Source organism: Mesitornis unicolor, unplaced genomic scaffold, assembly GCF_000695765.1.
Source record: "Mesitornis unicolor isolate BGI_N332 unplaced genomic scaffold, ASM69576v1 scaffold31514, whole genome shotgun sequence".
Taxonomy (NCBI): Eukaryota; Metazoa; Chordata; class Aves; order Mesitornithiformes; family Mesitornithidae; genus Mesitornis; species Mesitornis unicolor.
In genome coordinates this window covers 10,319-26,498 of record NW_010181289.1, presented here as the reverse complement: position 1 = coordinate 26,498, position 16,180 = coordinate 10,319, and the positions used below count along the sequence as shown (strand labels likewise).

Sequence of the window (16,180 nt, the reverse complement as noted above, 5' to 3'; positions counted from 1 at the left end):
GCTCATTGCGGGGCGCAGATCGTACCATCTGCGCCGGCTCCCCTCCCCGCGCACTGCGGAGAATCCGCGCACGGCGATAGCAGCCAGATAATAACAATATTATTAGAGTCCGGAGCCAATATTTTGTAGCCACGTTAAAAAGCCCCACCATGTCGGTTGCCTTTGCTTCTGCTCGCCCGAGAGGCAAAGGGGAGGTCACCCAGCAAACTATCCAGAAGGTAAAAAGGCATGCTTTTCTACAGCCGATTTTGGACATTTATTCCGTCCCCGCTTCCGCAGCTGAGGAAGGAGGCTTATTTCTAGGGCGATCAGGAAGACTCGTGAATTTGCGAGGGCTGCAGAGATGGACAGCTGGAGAGAGAGGTGGGGGAAGGAGGAGGAGGAGGTGGAACAAAGCAAAGGTGTTCAGATCACCGCAAAGAGAGAGCGGGAGAAGGACTTGGGGAATAAAATCGCGATGGCACATTATCTCTGCTGCTGGAAAGGGGGAAAAGCTGCCAATGATGCATTGGGAAATTGCAATATAATCTGCAAATGTGTTCTTAATTTCTGATGGCATGTCAGCTTCTGGCCCAAAAAATCCCCAACCTCAAAAAATGAATTAAAATTCATTTTTTTAAATTAAAAATTCATAAAATTAAAATTCATAAAATACTGAATATGCAAGGGCTTTCTTTTGTATTTGGATGCAGAATGTTAATCACTCAGAAGATAGAGGGAGCACCAATCACTGCTATTTTTTCATATACTATCATTATTATTAGTGTTGTGTTTGTGGGTGTTTAATGACAAACAAAGGTTTTTGCAAGATTTTCCCTGGAGGAGAGATCTCCGCGTGGGTCTCGCATGGAGGCCAAAGCTGAGGGTTCCCAGTTGGGAAGTTATTGTCTCCCGTTTCGCAGGATGGACAGCGGGGATGGTGCGCACATGCTGGGCACCCTTCCTGCTGCAGAAGGCCATGCTCAGTAAGGATGATGCTGGACATGTCAATAAAGAAGATGCGTATTTTTACTTTGACCACTATTTCTCACTTGTATGTCTACTGTATTTTGGCGTGCTCCCCTCTGCACAGGTGGACGTGAGAGGTGTGTGCTCTACACGGGCCATTCATAAGGAGTGACCAGTGTAATGTGCCATTACACAGCAATTAGCTGCTCATCAGTGGGTTCTGCAGCCAAACCGTTATCTGGTGCCAGTTTATGACTTCTAGGGAAAAAACAAAACCCTCAGCAGGAGACTGTGACAGAACAGCGATTAGGGCAGGATAAACTGCCACAAGAGACTGAATGGATGACTTGAATCTTAGGAGACTCTTTGGACACTGATGCCATGTTGTGTAGCTCTTGCAGCACACGTGGTATTGTGAACCAATTGATTTTACATATGAAAATGTGTCAGACTCGGTGGGTAAGTTTTCTCTCCAGATTGGTTGGGGTTAGGACAGAATTTCATAATTCAGATAGTTTGTACTTAAAACCATGTCTGCAACCACAAAGGGCAGCCAAAATATCTTCACTTTGATTTGCAAACCCGCTCCTTTTTTGCATATTCATAAACTTTATGGAAGGTTCAGAATGTTATTTCTTTACCAATAATGTGCAAAACCATTTCCATCTCAGGTACATTTGCTGGCAGGTCACTTCAGGACTGGTCATCAATGTTGGGCTCTTGGCAGTGAGTTTCTTTTTGACGAGTGGTGATGCTGAGGAAGGGACTTGCAGGAGCAGCAACCAGAGGGGCTCTACAGCCAAGTACAGAAGTGAGGCAGTGAGTGAAGGAGCAGGTGCTGGGCCAGGAACTCAAAAAATGCTCATTGACATGAGCTTTTTAGAACACATACCAATTTCATTGAATAACAAGATTATTCTTATTTGCATCCATAATATATAAGCAGTTTATTTTTATTAAGTCCCATTTTTATAGTCTTTCAAAGCTGCTATTTTTCCAGTACTGACTATTCCTATTTCTTTTTAATCCTGCTCTGGCAGGGGTTGGACTGGATGATCTTTTGAGGTCCCTTCCAACTCCTAAGAGTCTGTGATTTCACATGGAGGAAGTTTGAGCTTTGGACAAGAAAGCAGTGATGGCTGTGCTTTAAAATAGTTCATCAAAGAGCATTTGCAGGGCAGTAAACTTCAGCCTCTTCTGTGTAACAGAGATCAAAACTAGGTTTTTTCCCTAATAAGTTAGGAAAAGAGCTATTCCCGATTCCTTTTTCAGTAAGCACAGTGTTCTTCAGCTGGAGAAGCACAGCCCTTTGCTGATTAAGATGTGTGTAACATTGCTTTTCCTCTGGCTGTTGAGTACGTATCTTAACCGGATGTGAAAATAGTGATATCTGTTGTGGAAACTGAAAAGGACGCATTTATATTCTGTGCTAATTCTGTATGGAGAATTTCCACAGACAGAGGTGGAAATCCTGTACAAGGATGGGTACGGAACGTGGAACAAAGAGCTGCACTGGGCATCAGGCAGGGTATTTTCTTTTAAAATCACATGCTGCACCAGGGTTGCCTTGTGAGCGCAGGCCTGCACGCAGGAGGAACATGGATTCTTGACTGACAGGACTCTGACGTTTCCTGTCAGCATTCGGGCGAGAAGCCTGCCACCCTGCCGCGGCACTGCCGCTGCTCCTCGCTCCGCGCTGTCAGCCACAGGGGACCTCTGCAAGTTCCGGCCGTCAGAGCCGTGAGGGACAGGGGTGTCCAGCAAAGTTAAAACCAACCTGGAAATTAGGAGCAAGAAGCAGAAGCTGAGCTCTGTACGGGAGCGATTAGCTAGACTGCGAGTGCATCAGAAAGACTCTTCTGCTTATTTTCCTAGAATCCAGCCCTTTTGTTTGCATCTGAATGGGTCAAGAATTTGTTCTGATCAGAACAGAAACCTACACAGATTAATTCACCTTTAACTCATATGAAAAGATATTGTTCTTTCCTCAAGAGTTCTTCTATCCTGATGGCATGGTGGTTCAAAGGTCCAGTCTTGCAGGCACTTAACAGCAGTGGTACCTACAGGCTGTATTATGTGGTGAGTTTTTGCCAGTGGCAAATCTAGATTTGTAAATAGTGGCTATTTTTCCATTCATTCCCCTGCAGAAAGCTCGCCGTGTTCACAAGAACGCTGGCAGAAAGAGACAAACGATTATGTTTGAAACTTTAAAACAAATCACAGGATATTTTGAGCTTTTAATCATATGATAAGTTCATTAAATTATTCATTAAGTAAAGGTCAGTTGTCATTTTGTCCAGCAACCCCAGTTTTCCTGGAACAAGTCAGTCACTAGAATTCACCGAATGACGCTAAGCCAGCAGCCAGCGATACACATAAATGAACTGGTGTGTAATTGCTCCGTGTTTTGATTTTCAGTCCTCCCTGTATTAGAACTGAATTACCCCAGAGGACATACTGGGATGTAATTCTCTTAAATGTGGTTTCATTTGATCCAGTAATGCAAATTTTCTACTTCATCAAGTTCAGTAGTCGGCACACTCCAGACCCATGCAGGAAAGCTAGTAGGTTTAAATTGTTTGCAAGTCTATTTCTTATTTGAAAGTAGGCACGTTAGGAAAATCTGAAGTTTTGGGAAGGGTTGGGTGATAGATCTGAATGAGGCAGACGTATTTCATAGAGAAAGTGTTCTTCTTTAGCGTCAAAGTCTTATCTGCCACGTAAGAAGCAAAAAGGGTAAGTCCATTGATTCTTCTGTGCTGGGTATTGCAACTCACTCCTTTAAAGAGAGCTGCTCATAAGTGAATGAACTGGAAAGCAAGCTCTTGTGTCTCAATGATGTCCCATGTAGGTACTTTGTCATATCATATCCCAAGGCAACAAAAGTGCACAGACCACCATCCAGCGCCAAGAGGGGTGAACATGGAGCATCACAAAAACACAGCACTTTAATACGATTCTTATAGTAACGTGTTTTGATCGTATTTCTTTTACGCAGATGCTAGATGAAAATCACCACCTAATACAATGTATTATGGATTATCAGAGCAAAGGGAAAACTGCAGAATGTACTCAGTGAGTATTACCAGTTTTGGCGTGTGTTAGAAGTGTTTGGTGTCCTTTTTTCCAGAACAGGGCTCTGAACAGTTCTGTTCAGTGGTCACTGAGAAAATACTTGGACTGTTTGGGTTTTTCAGATTCACTTGTATTAAGAAATGTATATAATTCTTGGAACAGAGGTTTTTGAGTATTTACAGTATTTTTAACTTACAATTTATTAAAATAATCATAAACATTTGTTGTTTTCGGGCCATTTGCTTTATGCAGATTCATTAAATATGAGTAAAATCAGGTACGAAGTTAATAGCACATTTTAATCAGAAAGTAATAAATGTTAAGGATCAGCCACGTTGTTATCTATTACTAAACCGATATGCATGCAGACATACCAGTTGTGTCGCTGCTTCCTGTTCCTAAGCTTGAAAGCAAAATGCTTTTATAAACTGAGGGGGTTAAATCTCAGGTCAGGAAGAACAGCCAGTCTGCCCCATGAAAGGTCAAATTGTGGGAGCAAACCCAGACTGCTGTACTTCCAAAAAAATCTGTCTAGAACAGATGCCTTTGCTGACAAAGTCGTGTCATTCTGTCTTTTTTGCTACGTTTTCCACTTCCCAGGCATTTTCTTTTTATCAGAAGAAAACTCATGCAGAAAAAAAACCCAAACAAAATCCAACAAAAAACCTCAAACGAATTAAAAAAAACCACAAACAAAAACCAAACAAAAAAACCCACATTTTCTCTTGCTTTCCTGGAACCCTCTCTGTTTCCAAAAGTTTGACTCTTCACTTTGCTCAGTGGCACAGCTGTTGGTTTGCTGTTGGATGCCCTCACATTTATTATGATGAGCTTTCCCTGTTTGTAACAGTGAAGCATAAACGGTTCTGGTGATGCTTACTTGAGGAAACAGAGCACTCTTGAACAGAGCCTTGTTCTTCCCAGCTTGCTGGCAAGGCAAACAGGTTTTGGGTTTTGGAGTTCTGGAATTTCATTACTACCAGGACCCTTGTTAAACAGAGGAAGAAAAAGTGGCAAATCGTTAGAGCAGCTGAGCCGTGTCTCAGAGGCTGAGCTCCCAGCTTCACAGTGCACGCAGTGCTTTCAGAGGGTGTATTTTACCTCTTCCTTCTCCCAAGCTTCCCCATTTGTAAATGAGGTGTTGAAAACAATGATCCCTGATGAAAAGCGTGGCAGCACGGATATAGGTCGTTACTACTGCTATTTATTATGACAGGGAAAAAGTGGGCTAATGTAATCGAACTAATCATTTGTAAATAGTAACAAAAAAAGAGCAAGCTTTGGAATTTTCTGTACTATTAATCCTTCCGAAATAAGCTTTACTCCTTATTCTGTAGATACCAACAAATCTTGCACAGAAACCTGGTTTACTTGGCAACAATAGCAGACTCTAACCAGAATATGCAGTCCTTGCTTCCTGCTGTAAGTACCCGTGCTACCATCAGATGTATTTACTATGCCAGAGGGAAATGTTTGATTCTGTTATTGATCACTGTCAAGAAAACATTTTTAGTATTTTTCCAGCTAAAAGTTTTGAAGGTGTCAAACTAAACAAATCAGAAGCTACTTTTACTGTGTTTAAAACACATTCTTTGGGATATTTGTGTTGATTTCTTGTCTTGGTAGCTCAGGTTCTAGATACTAAAAATGGTGCAGTGGTACAGATCGGAACAGGCCCCATTTGTTCCAGATTCATTCTTCTCTACCTGTTCTTACTGTATTCTTTACTCAGGAAAAAAAAATGCCACTACTTTATATCAGAAATCTAATTCAGCATTTTGTGTGGTTAGTAGGTCAAGAGAGGTTCTCCTGCCCCTCTGCTCTGCCCTACTCACACCACATCTGCAATCTTGTGTCCAGTTCTGGGCCCTCAGGTCAAGAAGGACAGGAACTGCTTGAAAGAGTCCAGCAAGGCCACAAAGATGATGGATGGAGTGGAGCATCTCCTGCTGAGGAGCAGCTGAGGGAGCTGGGGCTCTTGAGCTTGGAGCAGAGGAGACTGAGGGGTGCCCTCATTCATGGGGATCAATTTGGACAGGGCGAGTGTCAGGAGGAAGGAGCCAGCCTCTGCTCTGGGATGTCCAATGCCAGGACAAGGGGCAGTGGTCCCAAGCTGGAGCACAGGAGGTTCAAGCTGAAGATGAGGCCAAACTTTGTGAGTGTGAGGGTGGCAGAGCATGGCCCAGGCTGCCCAGAGAGGTTGTGGAGTCTCCTTCTCTGCAGACACCCAAAGCCCTGTCCATGTTCCTGTGTGACTGCTCTGGTGATCCTGCTGTGGCAGGGGTTGCACTGGGGGAGCTTTCCAGGTCCCTTCCAACTCCTGACATTCTGTGATTCTGTGTATGCTAAATGTCATTCACACACAGTGGTCAAGTGAAGAAAGGTTTATGCAAGCAAGCCCAAAAAATGAAGGAAGCACATATTGAGTTGAGGCAGTTTTTAGTCAGCTTGATCCGGGGGTTATTTTTTTTCTCATTAAAACCTAACAAAAAATGTGCTTCTCCTCCTTGTTATTTGCAGCCACCGACGCAAAACTTAAACTTGGGCCCCGGAGGAATGACTCAGAGTGCATCCAACCAATCTCTCCATTCACAGAGCAATCTCAGCGATGCAATTGGGACGGGCCTTCCTCCTTCCTCCCTCATGCAGAGTCAGATTAGCAATGGTGAGCTTTGGTCCCCTTTGTGCTGCTTTGCTGTTGCTTGGCAACAAAATCATTAATGCAGAATATACTTAGAGAGCTGTGAAAGACCTCTCCTAACTCACCTTTCAGGCATATGGGGATTGCAGGCACATGCTGAAATCATCACAAAATGGCTACAGTCAGTAATGATGTTGGCTTCTGCAGGGCCTCCGATCTTCCCAGTATTTCTGTAGAGGAAATTAAAAACATTTGAGGAAAAAAAAAGCAGCATAATGACAATCCCCAAGTAAAGATGCATCCAAGTTTTTAGTAAGAAGAATTGTATATTGGGGTATTTTTCTCTTAAAGGTGGTGGGGTTGGCCAGGGAAAAATGGAATTGCTTGCATGACTAAGCCTTTAGATTGCAAAGGGCTTCCAGGATCCATGCCCTCTTGAGAATAATTTGGTGTTGCATCAGTCTTTGTCCCCTACAGAAGCTTGCAGAGCTTGTACTACAGAGCCAAAGTGTTTGCACATACATTTCATATGGGTAATATACTTGGTCTTTTGGTTTCTTTTGTTTGTGCAACTAGAAAAAACAAATTGAAAGACTTTGTTTTCTTTGTGCATTTTGTATTACGAATAATCTCCTTTATTTTGTAGTCCATAGTTATTTAGTAAGTTCTTGTTTCTGTGGGTGTTTCTCAGACTGGCAGAGAGGGAAAACAGTTTCTATGAATAGAAATATGTGATTGTAAAATCACAGACCTTGGCAGGGGGACTCAGGAGCAAGCCATGAAATTACTTCTGACTTTTTAAAAACCTATTTGTGGTCGAGCTGATTGTGCCTTTTGAACTCAAGCATGAGGGACCTACTTTAAACAGTTACAGCTTGTAAAGTGAACTCGCTAAATGTATCTGGGCCTTCTTTTTGAAAGACTTATTAGCTAGTATAAGTATTATAGTAAGCCAGTCAAAACATTGTTTTGTGTTACTAAGAATCTACATTTTCAGTGGTGTTGTTGCTGTTTTCTTCTTATTTGTGTCGTTCCCCCCACCCCTTCCCCCTAGTTCTTTGTAGCAGTTTAGTGCTGACTGAAAGCACCAGACTGGCAGTCCTGAGGACTCAAGTCATCCACAGAACAGAAGCAGCTGGAGCAGTTCACCTCCTGTTGCCCCAAGCCAGTATTAACCCCCAGGCTGAGCTGCGGGGCTCTCAGGGTAGTTTACTCTTTGCTCAGTCACTGAGACTCCATCCCCTGGGTAGTGCCAGGTATTTTATCGTGAAAATACTAGTTCATCCAGACTGAGGACACGGCTACATTTCAACATGAACGAGCGACTGAGAATGCAGTAGCTTGCCTCTTCCAAATAGCCTAGGTACCAGCAGCAGCGATGGCACATGGCCCGCTGTGAGAAGAGAACCCTGGCACCCTTGGGTTGGGAACAGTCTCCTTGGCTGCCGGTCTCCGCTGCTGCTCGCTCTGAGCCAGCTAGAATCACGTTAGCACAGCCATGCTGTACGACACAGCAGTCTTGGTGTGCAGGCAGACACAGACTGGGAAATGACTTCCCATCAGTCAGCAATCGTTGGACAGCGTTTTTGGGAAATTAGGAAGCAGTATGCACAAACAATTCAAATGTATGGGCTCCAGTACTTGTGAAAATATCAAATGGCAATAGAGATTAAAGGCTGTAATGAACAGGTACAGCATCGTAAAAGAGGGAAGAACAGGGAAGAACACATAGAAGCTATTAAATTTTGTTGTCCTCCATCAGGACTTTACAGGAATCACCTCTGCAGGACAGTAACTAATTCCTTACATACATGATAACTTCAGAGTGGCAGTGGGGCCAATTACAGTTATAATTCTTTTGATAGAGACAAGTTCAAAACCAACCTGCTGAGATTTCCAGTGTTCACAAGTCCGTGATTCTTCCTGCCACAGCCCTGCAGGCAAAACCATCCGATTTAATACATTAACCAGTGAAGACTCGGCTGCCTGTGGACAGAATAGGGCCCAACTTTATAACTGTTCAGAAGTCACGAATGAGAGCTTTCAAAGAAAAACCCAACTGCCTCAGATTCATGAAAGTATGAAAGAGGATCAATGCTTTGTGTTATTCTTACTGTTCTTACTGTTTCCTCACCAGAGGAAAATACAATAGTCTACAGCAAATTTTCCCATTTTGATGTCTATAATTTCCATTAAGAGTAATAAATGTGGTTTGTTCTAAGAGAATTAGACGCAGTTTTCAGAGGCTGTGGATGCACTTAATAACTGGGAATTAAAATATCATTACCTACACATTACAGCATAATTCTGTCTCTTCCAGGGTTTCGGCATGTCTTCCATGCTGCCTAAATTAATTTAGATTGACAGCAGTACAGCTGAATTTAGACAGACAACAATATACACTGTCACAGTTGAGATAGTAACAACACATGACGAAAACAGCTTCCCAAAACTCATTCATGAAAGCACTTACAGCAAGGAACACCACAAATTAAGGGCCAGATTCTCCCCAGTTTCAGTGACCCAACAGCAATAGAGTTTTTCAAAATGGGCACACACAAGCAGGATGATACTCTCAGACCCAGGATTTCATTGGAGCAGTCTGGTGATGACAAACCATGCTGTTTGAGAGTACCGTAACAACAGGGATTACGACCGTGTCTTGAGTAATTTGTCTTCCAAAAGTCTAAGGAGCTTTCAGTCAAACTTCAGGAAAGGGAGAGGCAGGCTTGTGCTCCGGGGAGAAGTTCCCGTGGTCCTTCCTACGCCCCAGCTAAGAAGGTCACCTGGCTGTGGAGGACGGATGCAGCAACGTGCAAGATGTTTCTGAGCCACCATTGTGCCTTCCCATTGTCAGCACCTGGGCGAAGGGGGAAGAGGTGTCCACAGCAGGACAGGAGGGAGGAAAGGACAAATCTGAGAAGGCCGGGGTGTTTCCGGAGTCCGTGTGTTTTCTGCAGTATCTGAAATTACTGGCATTTGTTAATTCTGCTGCTTGTGAGAACGTGGTTGTAGAGCATTGCTGCTGGTTTGGTTCTTCCTGTCTGCAATTCTGTACGGCCTGGATTTGGCTGCCAGGAAGAGGAGGATCGCTCTAACTGTGCAGTAGGCAGTTGTGTCGGGAGCTAACAGGGCATTTTAATTATGAAGATTTTGTTTTGCTTTGTTTTGCCTTATCGTAAGGTATTTTAGAAAGGCCGTGAGGGCTTTAATGCTCACTGTACATTGCCAATAATAGCACAGACTTTCTTGTTGCTCTCTTTAATTTTTCTAGGTCCTAATCACGTGTCTATGCAGCAGTCGGGCCAGAACACTATGCCCACGACCTCTCTGAGTATGACTGTCAGCAGTCATGGAACTGGGCCTGGTTATAGCCATACAGTGCCTGCATCTCAGAATGTGCCAATGCAAGGCCAGGGGTCAATAGGCAATTATGTCTCTCGAACAAACATCAACATGCAGTCTAATCCAGGTAAACTCCCTCTTCCTCCTTCTGGGCCAGCTTGACTTTTCAGTGACCTCAGAGGTTTACCACAGGTGAATTTGTTCTGTAAATATTTTCTGTAGACAGCGACAACCATGCAAGAGGAAAAGACAGCTTTAAGGCATCTCTGAATGTCAAGGTGTCGGGCACCAGTGTAAGTCAGAGCAGTTTCAGGCTGACTTTAACTCACACCGCCTTGCCATGGTGAGCAATGAGCTGGGGAAAAGAGGGTTAGCTAAAAGTGCAGTAGCACTATCAGATAGCCCCTGGCAGCAAATCCCACAGCTGTGGGAGGGATCTGAGAAGCACCTTTATCCCAGCTGAAGGAACCTGCCAAACCGTTTACACATTTACCGCTTATGCACTACCACCCCATTTTTGTAATTTTACTGATACTTAACGCTGCTTGCATAGAGCAAGGCCATAGAGACTAGCAGACAACTCCGAATTAATATCTTAATTTATAAAAATGTTTGCTACCGAGTAATGAATTGGATGTCCAGTGCTTAAGAATTCTTTCTGACAATATGACATTTGGCCAGGGCTTTGGGCAACCTGGTCTAGTGGGAGGTGTCCCTGCCCATGGCAGGGGCATTGGACTGGATGATCTTTAAGGTCCCTTCCAACTTAAACCATTCTATGATTCTATGAAATTTAGGGATCAAATGAACCCTAGAATGTCAGTTTATTTAAACTGTATAATCATCAGGTATATAATAAGATGGAAGTAGAAGAAAGTTGGCTAGAAAAGAGATTAAGCAATGAATTAGTCAGGAGGTAGAAGACCAAGCATCAGATTTTATTTCTTTAATCTTACTGTAATATCGATTACATTCTTTTAAATAAACTAATAATAATCAAGGCTGAGATGTAGTTTTCAATGTCTGACTGAAGCAAATGGCAAGAACTGACCATGTAATAACATCCTTTCTGGATTGCAGTGCAGAAGAGTTAAATACATGCAGTAGGAAAACATGTCCCCCTGTGGAAAATGCACAGAATGGCCAGGATGCATGTTAGTTGAAGATTTTAACTTGCTTCCAAAGAGACTAGGGAGAGAACTGTCACATCCTTTTAGAAAACAGTATTTTCCATGTACGTTGTAGTCTCCATGATGCACCAGCAAGCAGCAACGTCACATTACAACTCGGCACAAGGAGGGAGCCAGCACTACCAGGGGCAGTCCTCCATTGCCATGATGAGCCAGAGCAACCAAGGCAACAGCATGATGGGCCAGCGCCCAATGGGGCCTTACAGAGCTTCACAGCAAGGTAAAAGCTGTTACCAGATTATTGATAGAATTATTACTAGATTGGCGATACTCAGTCCATCCTGTGCGGTACGTAAGTCAACAACATTTCGAAGTCGCATTGATGAGCAGGGAATCCCATCTGGAAACAGAGGAAATCTCGAATGGTGGAAGTATCATGACAATCAGATGAATTTTAATATATTTTCAAGATTTATCTATTTAATTATTTCAGGTGTTTAGAAAAATAATTGTCTAAAAGGGATCATATAACTCTAAAGAAAAGATGAACAGTTTGATACACAGCTCACTCAAGCCACTGGGAATCTTCTCAGTTCTTTCAAATGGTGCTGGATCAGCCGTAACATGGCACAGTTAAGGAACACATTTCTGCAAAGAAGATGTAGTTTGCCAGCAATTAGTATGAAAAATTAGGCCAAGGAAAGGAAAACACCAGAGGATAACTACCATACTCTAAGACCTCTCTGGAAAAAGTTCTAAGAGGTAATAAAGCTGCTAGACTGATTCTAACATAAACTGAATTTTGCTATAGAAACAAATTAATACATTAATTAAAATCTATGTAGTTCTGTCTGTGTTCTTGAGCATGGAATACACTCCTGTGCTTTCTGATAACTCAGGTTAGTGGATGAAATGTAGCCGTTAATTTTGGTACTGCCACAGAAGTGAGTGGTTTTAGGACGTGTTACTGACCGTTGTGTCATTTCAGTCTCAGCTTTGTCTGAGAATACAAATTTATATCTAGTGAGAAAAAAACATCTTTGAAACTGCTCTCAACGTACATAACTTGCTTACTCATCCAGATTTTCTGAATTTTTGTTTTCTAAAAAAAAAAATAAGAAAAACAAAGAAAAAACCCATCCCTTTGGAGTCCAGAGGCTCAGTTTGCTCTCTCTTGCCTTTGCCTTGCAGGTTCCTCGCAGCAGTACATGGGTCAGGAGGAGTATTACAGTGAACAGTACAGTCATGGACAAGGCTCCTCAGAACCCATGAATCAGCAATATTACCCGGATGGTAATTCCTCTGAGCTGTAGACACTGTGATACTGATAAAGTGTGGACCAGCATGACTGCCACATCCAAGGACATGGCAAACCCATTATGATTCATTTCCTATTTAAATGCTAGAAAATGCTAATCCCAGGGCATGGGAGACAGGTACAGAAACACACGCGTCAGTGCATCCTGCTGGCTAAACTGCTTCCGAAAAAGCCCAAAGCCAAGTTGGGATTAGTGAGTGCAAGAGATTTACCCCTAAGTGTGACTTTCCTTGCCACGCAATTGACCTCTCAGAGTGTTTCCTCTTTGCCTCATCTTTGTGCATAAGCAGCTTCACAATATAGAATTCAACAATACACCTCTAGTTATGTTAACGATGTATCTGATAAGTCTTTGCAATTCTTTTTTAGGACATGGTGATTATGCCTATCAGCAGTCATCCTACACTGAGCAGAGCTATGACAGGTCATTTGATGACTCTACACAACACTATTATGAAGGAGGTAGGAAAATATATTGGCAATCTTTGTAAAGCAAAGCTCTAATTCTTTAAAACGCTAATGAAATGCTTATGATAATGTAAAATATGCCTTGCAATTTCTTTGTCACTAACTGTTACTTAGCTGTTACTCCAGGAGTGTCCAGGAAATAGAGTTTAGCTATGTATAGCATTTTTAATACCAAGACTCTATCAGACTGCAGATGCAGTATCATGTCAGTAGCTACTGTGTGTCAGTCAGGCACTGCAGCCTTGTGGGATCACTAACAATTTGTGTGTAGCCTCATATTCATTAGGAAAATTGATCCTTGGTTGTAGCTGAGCCGGGTGGAATTATAGCTACGGACACTGAACTTTTTTTGCAGTAAAAGACTTCCAGGATATCGGTATCCTCCACTCCTAAAAACCTGTTTAACAAACATTTTATATACTGCAAATAAAAATGGCTGTATTAAAGTAAAAGGCTATGCTGACAAAGGTAAACTAACATGCTGCAGTTAGAAATGGGGTGCAGAGCTGGGAAAAAATGACATCCATAACCGGACCAACTTTTAAAAACCTTACTTAATTCACCTTAAAAATGGTGAAAAACAATGTGTTAAATGAAACTGATCTTAGAAAATCACCAGTACTATGAGCTTGCAATTCTACCGCTAAAAAAACCTCTCAAAAGTAGTACGTCAGTAAATTCAGTGATACTCCTATAAATTAACTGAATTATGATACAGTGACATGGCATTTAGGAAAATCAACATCTTCTGTATAGTCTCCATTCATTTTGTTGTTTCAGGATACTGCAAATGGAATTTCCATCATAGGTATTTCAAAAAAATACTAGAAACAACTAGCTAAGTGGTCTTTCTGGGACACAGGAATAAACCTCATTATCTAGAAGAAACTACAGAGGTTTCTTGAGAAACCAGTTACTTACCAGGGCACCTTTATCTTTGTGACTCTGCTTTTCTTCTGAAACATTTCTGGTGTAAAATAAATCCTTTGGGGAACAGGTTGCTTGCTTACTTGTTTGCTTAGTGATGCATCTAAATGAACATCTCTCTCCTGTCTAAAAATCACTGAAGAAATACACACCCTAACTGGTAAAATGCAATAATCTCTTTCTGAAAAGAGTACTTGTCTGTAAGTTCCAGGACAAGGCTCCTTACGCCTTTGTTTTCTTTATGATTTACACATACAAATACCTGCCTCATCTATAACCAAACTATTTTGATTTTTCCCTCTTCAGGAAATTCTCAGTACAGCCAGCAGCAGGCAGGATACCAACAGGGAGCTGCACAACAGCAAACATATTCCCAGCAGCAATATCCAAATCAACAAAGTTACCCAGGACAACAGCAAGGATACGGTAAGCAAACTGTCACTGACCAGTCGGGTGTTTGCAATACCTCATCCTGATGTTTCCATTCCTAAGCTAAAAGATGCTGTAAACTAGTTCCTTGATTAGCTTGGATACCCACAGACCAAAACTAGTCAAAGAGCACAGTGTGCAAATGGCCTCTGGGCAATAACATACACGTTAGTACAGTGCTGCATTCCATGCTGTTATGTTAGCATCCTGAGCCCCTCTCTCTTTTGAAAGAAAGTTAGAAAATACACTTTTGCCTCATGTTGACTTCCTGGTCAGTGTGGGTAGGAGGTGACTGCTTGGATTCTCAGGCCTCCTACACATCTAATAGTTCTGCAACTGATGTGGAAAAACAACAACAGCCCAGAGAATCACTACTCCCTGACTTAGATTTCTTGCAACATCATATGGGTTATATTCCTTGGTAAGGGACTGAGTGACAGTGCTCTGAACCTGCAGCCAACACTGGCACAGGGCTTTTGAACCCGTCAGATCACCAGTGGCAGATCTCCCTGCTGCCATCAGAAGAGCTTACTTTGTTACCATCATGTTTTATATTATATTAACCATAAGAACTCCCCCTCGCAAATCAAGCCTCAGTAATAAACGTCACTGTCTCCTCAGGTCCTGCACAAGGAGCCTCTTCACAGTACTCCACCTACCAACAGGGACAGGGGCAGCAATATGGAAGTTACAGAACTTCTCAGACAGGCCCCTCCGCTCAGCAACAGAGGCCTTATGGCTACGAGCAGGTAAAGTGTCTAAGTCCCTGCTACGAAAAAGCAGATTTAGCTGTTAGCTCAGCATATAAATCTATCTGATAATTTGGTGCAGGCACATTTGTGATACTTCAGTTGGTCTTTCACAATTCATAGACCAAAAGAAATTGCCTGACTCACTGTTTGTAAAGCCTTGATATATTATTCTCCAACATTTTTATTTCTCTTTTTTATAGGGACAGTATGGAAATTACCAGCAATAAAAGAATACGGTCCTGCATCAGATTCATTTAAATAGTATGTCCATCTTTTGAACTGGATGTACAGGCAGTTTTGATTAATTGTAATATGTTGGTTACCCCTTAGCACAAAGCAGCGTCTGTATGTGAACAGTGTTCATTTCATGCTGGATATGAAGCAGTGCACTACTGGTAACAAGACAATGCTTTAATGGTTTGATATTTGGTGCTGTGTATAGTACTGTATGTTGATACAATGCAGAAGTTTTTCATTTACTCCCCCCCTCACCCTATTGTTGATGTTTCTAAATAGCTTTAGGATCATTTGATCACAGTTGTGCCCCGCTCTGGAAAACAGCCAGGTTATTCTGCAGTCTGGCTCAATACAAAGCCACCCAGTCGTATCCCAGTCCAGGGAGGTATCCTGTGGGAGGTTGTTGATCTTCTTTGAACTGAATGCTTTGAAGATTACCTGCCAGCCTCTGAAATTCATGGCTCTTAACTCTACTTAAGAATAAGGGGATGGATACACTCCTTATGTGAAGACAGTTCTATGCTACAGGTTAAAAATAAAATTAACTGCAACTTCTGCAATACCTACCAGGGCTAACTACCCCAGTCTTATAATTCAATAATCCACATAAGTCCATGTTTCTGTTTTAAAAGGTACAGAAAGAGGATCAAAACCTATATTCAAGGAAATGTTAATCACTAGAGGCACCTTTTATATATCTCTGTAAACTAAGGTATTTCTGTCATGGAAAGAAAAATAGAAGGGAGCTCTGAGATCAGCAGTGTCAGCCTCCTAGATGTCAATATTGCTTCATATTGTGCTTAGCATAGTAAGAAAAACATCTGGCAAAACTCCACTCTTACATACACTGCTCCAAATTTTATAACTCATATACATTTTCATGCCAAATTTTGCAAGAAGGTGGCTGCCA

At 42.2% G+C, this 16,180-nt stretch overlaps 1 protein-coding gene across 1 annotated transcript; it reads left to right on the top strand.

The window, feature by feature from the left end:
* Positions 1 to 111: 111 nt before the first annotated feature.
* SS18L1 (synovial sarcoma translocation gene on chromosome 18-like 1) lies at positions 112 to 15,260 on the top strand. Its single transcript, XM_010183388.1, has 11 exons — positions 112 to 218; positions 3,947 to 4,023; positions 5,361 to 5,445; positions 6,544 to 6,688; positions 9,939 to 10,136; positions 11,255 to 11,419; positions 12,331 to 12,432; positions 12,827 to 12,919; positions 14,159 to 14,278; positions 14,903 to 15,030; positions 15,234 to 15,260. The coding sequence occupies exons 1-11, from the start codon at positions 150 to 152 to the stop codon at positions 15,258 to 15,260; spliced, it is 1,209 nt and encodes a 402-aa protein (XP_010181690.1). The 5' UTR covers positions 112 to 149.
* Positions 15,261 to 16,180: the final 920 nt, after the last annotated feature.

Bases quoted from the DNA above. Each gene is read 5' to 3' on its own strand.
- SS18L1 (XM_010183388.1), top strand. From the start codon at position 150: ATGTCGGTTGCCTTTGCTTCTGCTCGCCCGAGAGGCAAAGGGGAGGTC. The intron at 5,446-6,543 runs GTAAGTACCCGT...TGTTATTTGCAG, and splicing joins TGCAGTCCTTGCTTCCTGCT to CCACCGACGCAAAACTTAAA. The intron at 10,137-11,254 runs GTAAACTCCCTC...TGTACGTTGTAG, and splicing joins CAACATGCAGTCTAATCCAG to TCTCCATGATGCACCAGCAA.